We start from the raw sequence: 6,791 nt of genomic DNA on the forward strand, positions 1-6,791 counted from the left end.
AATGTACCGTCTGTGGTCAACTTAAGCATTTCTATAACTTTAAAAAAAATTTTTTTTTTAATAATATATAAAAAAGGAGATAGTATTTATTACTTAAATGCATTGTTTAATGTCTCAGTTCTTAATATTAAAAAAAATTTTAGGGAAAAAAGCGAATAATGAAAAAGTTAAATAGTTGCAAAAATTCCATTTTGCACTATTTTTGGCCACCCATATCACTGTGGCCATATATGGCCATATATAACCACAGTGCTAATTTTGACCATTTAAAAGATTTAGCATTACAACAAACTTTTATTCAAAATAGAATAGATAATAAATAACAAAAATGCAAAATTTCATATATTTTAATCGTTTCTGATAAGATGACTGTCTTGAGTGAATTCGGTAGAAAATAATTTTTTTATAATATGAAAAAAGAAACGTAAGGTAACTTATCTCATTATTAAGTAAGAGAAATAACGCACTAGAGCCAACCCTAAACGAGAAAAACCTAATAAATGACGAAGGTGGCCAAAATGGACGCAAACGGTGCATTCATCCTAAATAAATGTGAGTTTTTTTACACAGATGCTTACCTGGACTCAAATTCATTACTTCCTTGGCTGCGTTTGAAAAGCATGCTATCAGCGCTATTGCATCATTGTGGCTGCGTTCCACTTAACGCTCACAACGCTCGTGGAAACATTTCATCCTTGTTTATCAAATGTTAAACAAGGACAAACGATGCGATCGCGAGCGTTGCGAGCGTTAAAGCCTATTCTACAATGTGCTTTTTGTTTCCCGTTTCTTGCTTTTTGCTATTTTTTGTATTTTGCCTTTTTGCCTCTTATCCCATTTTTCGTTTTCTGTTGCTTGAGATAAATGTTAACGAACTTCAGAAGAAACAGAAAACACATATCAAGAAATATAATTGTCGATGAAACGATCACAAAGAGGAAAAAGAATAACCATAAGTGGAACGCAGTCTGTATCAACTTGTTTTACGACTGAATGATAAAGATAGCATGATACAATAGTGCTGATAACACGTTTCCCGAACACAGCCTTAAAAAACATCTTGGTTTCTTCATTGTATATTAATCTGATAAACATTATTACTTCGAAATTTTCTTTATGTAAGTATAGCCATAGTTTTATAGCGATACGTATTAGTATCATGATCACAAGTGATATACTATCTCATATGGGTACATAAAAAAAAAGAATTAATATTTCATATTTTTTTATTATCACGCGAGTCTCAAAGACTGAAATGATTTCATCCACATACTAGCATCTTGTGAAGAGGTAACTAGCATCTTTATAAAATGTAGAAGGGAGGAGTTATGAAAAAATGCATGGAGAAACGAAAACAGCGAGATGCTAGGCATCTGTATAAAAGCTCCCTTAGCTCATTTGGAACGGCAGCATGGTAAAATTCGGAATTTTAGGAGTCTTGTTTGACTTTACCGATCTCCTCTGCCTCTCGTACGGTGTCTGGTAGTTTCATTCCTAAAGTTTCCGGAAAAATCAGAGACAGGATGCCAGCAATCATACCCATGGATCCGAACAGGATTAGTGGCAGCGAAGGCATTATTCGTGCCTGAACGTAAATAAGGACATGTATATAATTAGCGAAACATTTGGAACATTGTATTTTGTATGATAAATTTCTTAATAGTAATTGAAAATTTCATGTACCTACCTAATTGAAAGTTTCAAGAAAGATTGTGCAAATATGCTGTTGCAGAATATTTTTTGTTTGAAATAAAATATTATAAAATACTACTCCAATGATATAAATTATATCACATTTATCAAATTTAAAAACGGATATATATATACATATTATATTCATTTTAGAAATAATTTACATTTATTATATAAATGAAATTGCAACTACTAAATAAAATCGTGCAATAAAAACACTAATTGTAAGTATACTTTATATCTTATTTTTATCACACCTTTATATGGCGTAGCGTTATTAAAGCACAATTTAAGAAACGCGAGTTAAGAGAGCACCTGTTTATTGCAATACGTATTTTTTGACTTACCAAAAGAGGTATTTGCGGGGATAAGCTTGCTCCAATGCGGCTCATCATGTCACAAATTCCGAGCAGGGAATTCCTGAGCGTCGTCGGAAACAGCTCTGCTGTGAAGAGGTACATAGTCGAGAACGCCATAGCGATACACAACTTTCCAGCCATGTATAAAAGTAAAAATTCATAATTCCAGACTCCTAAAACAGCGGCGATAAATTACCGGCGATAAAGTACCGATTGCGTTCTATACATGGTAACCCATTATAACCGACATAATTACGAACAATATAGTCGCGATTAAGCCGAACGACACCGACACGTAGCATTAGCACACTTTTTGCCCTTGGATGTGGATTACATATGTACCCAAGTAACTATGCAATTTACAGATAAATGACACAAAATTCAATTTCGTTAAATTTCACAATCAGTTAAAACGTGATATCATCTCGATCTTATCGTAACAATCGAGTATTACTTAAGTAATATGCAACGCAACGTGTCATACATTTGCAACTTATATTTTTGCGCGTTTATAACTCACGCGCGCTTGCAATATATTAAACTTCGCGATTTCAACGAGGACATATGCAAGTATAGAGATTGTAGGCTTGTGAAGAAAAGGAAAAAAGAGGAAAGAAAAATTTCACCAGTGTTGGAACGTATCTAGGTAAAAGTATCTAGATACAGTATCTAGATACTTTAGTTAAGTGCATTACCTAGATCCTTATAGGCGGAGATACCTATATCCGGATCTAATTATTTTTTCATACGGTATCTTTTAAGTTTTAGATACATAGATACAAGGTATTTATACACAAATACTGTCGCCGCCATTAAGAATGCCTTCCTACAAGCGACACGGTATAATGCGGTGATCATCTCATCCTTGTTTAATATTGACGAACAACAAGGATGTAATGGTACACTGTGCATCATACCGTGTCATCTGTGTCACTTGTTGAAAAGCATATTAAATCAACTCAGAAATTAGCAATCTAGTACTAGTACCTATGCGCTGATATAGTACTAATTAAAGACCGATATTCTTATGGTTAAAGCTTTTCATTAAAACTAAAAATTTTGTAGATATGCATATGCATGTAAAACTAAATAATACTCGATTTTTATTTAAAACTATTAATGAAACCAATTTTAATGTTATCGTCTAGGTTTTGTTAAAATAAACAAACAAAATGTGATATTTAATTTACGTTGCTTATTATTTCTACTTTTCCTGTTTTCCCCCACTTTTCCTTCTTTTTTTGTTGAAAGTACCTAAAAAATATCTAAATTTTCAGATACTTTTTATTTATATCTGTATCTATACCTAGGTAATTGTAAAAAAATGTATCTATACTTATATCTAAATACTTTTCCCACACAATACCTATATCTATATCTAGATACCTTTCAAACGGTATCTGTTCCAACACTGAATTTCACAGTTTAAATAATAGCAGACATAATATAGCGAAGTGCACATTATTAACATTATTGTTTCAAAAAATATTTTCAAAATTCTCTCCTTGCAAAAATTTCTTTAATAAATTCGATTCAACCATTTTTGCAAACGACCCATCCATGAAAAAATCGAGTATGCCCTATCTGAGAAATTTTTTTTTTATCTCTTTACCTGCTGGTATAAACAGGGATGCAAGGCAGAATACTCCACTCAGCAAGAATGCACTGGAAAGCGTTGGCTTACGGCCAATGTAATTGTTCAGTATACAGCTGATGTAATATGCTGGTATCTCAACTACCGCGGTTAGCACAAAATTGATGTACTTATCCCCAGCTAACGATACGGAATTCAACGACAATCCATAATAAATGAACCCGTTCGTAAGCCAGCAGAACGAGCAGACTAGCAATCGAATGAGTATCACTGAGCTATGTAAAACTTGCACAATCGGTTTCTTCTCATCCGATACCACCAGCTCGCTTTTCTGAAAAATCATATCAATCTTGTAGTTGTTACAAAGATCATATCCAATTTATTATTTTATATTGGCGTTTATAAAATAATACAAAAGTTGCTGACTGTACTGAAAGTTACGGACAATAATTGTATTTTAAACAGTAGCCAATTTGCAAATAAAACATTTTTAATGCTATAATGCGGATTTGCAAAAAAAAAAAAAGAAACGTACCGTTTTGGTCTTAGCTATACTTAGTTCTTTGAACGTATTGATGGCCTCGTCTGTTACTTGCAAACCGTTCATTCGGGCCATTTTATGGTATATTTTATTTACTTCTTCGTGTTTATCCTTAGACAGTAGCCACCTTCAAAATTGCATTGTGTGTTATACTTATCGCATAGATAAAAGAATTTTCGCATAGTAAAAGAATTTTCGCATAGATAAAAGAATTCTACCGCATATAAAAATTCTTTAGTAAATTCCGTTTAATAGTTTAGTATAAAAAGTTAAAATTAAGATATTTAATAATTCTAACAAACCTCTCTCTCTCGAACTTTTAATGCAATTAATTACATTTCAACTGAATTCAGGATAAATGTCCAGAATCGATTACACATGTAATCTAATAAATTGTAGATAACATTCGATTTAAAATCTTTCTAATCGATCAAAAATAACATCCCGATACGATAGTATTCATTAAGATTGAAAAGAATTACCTAACTGATTCTGGAATGACTAGAGGCAGGAAAATAGCTAGCAGTGCAGGCCCGTACACTACTCTAAGAAGCATTCGCCATGATTTGAGCCAACTGGCGATCAATCCCAATAAAATCTCACCCACGGCGTACATAGAGCTGATAATAGTGCTTCCATAGACTCTGTTTTTTGCTCCCATCATCTCCATCCCTGAGAGCGAAAAGTATATAAATTATTTTCGAACGGAATCACATATAAATTATATTAGAGAGAAACATAGAATTAATCAATATTAGGAAATGCATGCAGGGATTTCGATCTGTGATTCTAAGCTAGGAAAATATAAAATATAAAGAGGAAAATAACAACAACCTTTACCTATATTAAATGACCTTTACGTAATATGTATACTAACAAAATTTTTACGGTGTAGAAATATATACATACACTCATACACGAAAGTATTCGAACGCTTCCATTTTTAACATTCAACGACTGAAATATGTATATTAAATTAAAGCATTTGAAACAATATGCTATGTATAACAAGGGATAGGTCTTAAGATTACATAAGTGATATTACAAAATAATTTAACAATGTATACAGTTTTCACAATATATTTATTGTAATCACGCACCATAAGTGGCTCACAAAAGTATTCGAACGGTACATTTAATAGTTATTTAAATTGAATAATTCACAGTTTTAATAAGAAGTTGATCCTTTTGCTTTTATTACAACCCTAAGACAATTTTCCATTGAGTGGACTAACTTCGAAGTAACATTTGCGTCTATTGATTGCCATATTTCAATGATATTTTGTTTTAACATTTCTTTTGAAGTAACAGCTGTATTTCTTAATCTTCTTTCCACCTCATCCCATAAATGCTCGATGGGGTTTAAGTGGGGACTTTGTGGTGGATGTGACAATATGGAACATTATACAATACCCATTCTTTGATCATTTTCGCTGAATGCTTCGGATTATTGTCTGATTGAAAGTAATTACGTAGTTATTGGGCAGATTCAATTTTGATGCACTGTCTTTTAAATTATCTTGTAAAAGTTTTAAATACTTCATTTTATCTAAGATCCCATCAATAAACACAAGATTTCCTACTCCACTAGCTACCATGCAGCCCCACACCATTACGGAGCCACCATTATGTTTTACTGTTGGTCGTAAATTTCTCGGTTCTAATTCTGTGTTTTGTTTTCTCCAAACACTTTTACGTCCATCATTACCAAAAATATTATATTTACTTTCGTCAGAAAATAATACTGTATCCCAAAACGAATTGTCTTTATTAATAAATTCTTTAGCAAATTTTAAGCGTAGAATTTTATTTTTCTTGCTAATAAAGGGTTTTCTCCTTGGAACTCGTGCATGTAAACCATTACACTCCTTGGAACTCGTATGTAAACCATTACTTCGTAACAATCGTCGACATAATTCTGGATGTACTTCTTTTTGGAACTGCGTAGCAACTATTGATGCCAATTGTGGTGCAGAAGTGAAAGGATCTTGTTTAATTTTCCGTATAATTATCTTTTCTTCTTTCACAGTCAACTTTTTTGGTTGTCCAAAACGGGGCTCATTTGCAATGTTACCTTGCGTATTAAATTTTTTCACAATATAATGAATAGTGGACTTGCTTCTGTTGACAAGTCGTGCGATTTCACTGTATGATTTGCCTTCCTTATGCCATTTCACTATTAATTCTCTCATTGATTTGCTTATTTCTAATTTTTTCCGATTTATTTTGTAATATTATTAATAATAAAAATTTTGAGCGACGAAAATTTGATCAGTGCTTCTCTTGAACTAGCTTTCAGTGAACTGAGCAATGTTTATATTCTGCGACCTTCGGAAGCTTAGTTATTATGAAGATTCTGCAGAGTTCGAATATTTTTGTGAGCCACTTATGGTGCGTGTTTACAATGAATATATTGTGAAAACTGTATACATTGTTAAATTATTTTATAATATCACTTATGTAATCTTAAGACTTATCCCTTGCTATACATAGCATATTGTTTCAAATGCTTCAATTTAATATACATATTTCAGTCGTTGAATGTTAAAAATGTAAGCGTCGAATACTTTCGTGTATAAGTGCGTGCGTGCGTGCGTGCGTGCGT

At 32.4% G+C, this 6,791-nt stretch overlaps 1 protein-coding gene across 1 annotated transcript in view; it reads right to left on the minus strand.

Moving 5' to 3' along the window:
* Window positions 1-1,409: 1,409 nt before the first annotated feature.
* The window catches only part of LOC108724485 (organic cation transporter protein), an 8,130-nt gene continuing 2,748 nt past the window's right edge, over window positions 1,410-6,791 (minus strand). The window contains exons 6-10 of the mRNA XM_018450881.1: window positions 4,669-4,858; window positions 4,181-4,313; window positions 3,664-3,976; window positions 2,040-2,224; window positions 1,410-1,585 (exon numbers count right to left, since the gene is read on the minus strand). Coding sequence (XP_018306383.1) covers window positions 1,430-1,585; window positions 2,040-2,224; window positions 3,664-3,976; window positions 4,181-4,313; window positions 4,669-4,858 — 977 coding nt within the window. The 3' untranslated portion in view covers window positions 1,410-1,429. The remainder of the gene's footprint in view (window positions 1,586-2,039; window positions 2,225-3,663; window positions 3,977-4,180; window positions 4,314-4,668; window positions 4,859-6,791) is intronic.

Source organism: Mycetomoellerius zeteki, unplaced genomic scaffold (assembly GCF_001594055.1).
Source record: "Mycetomoellerius zeteki isolate Tzet28-1 unplaced genomic scaffold, Tzet1.0 scaffold30, whole genome shotgun sequence".
NCBI classification, from domain to species: Eukaryota; Metazoa; Arthropoda; class Insecta; order Hymenoptera; family Formicidae; genus Mycetomoellerius; species Mycetomoellerius zeteki.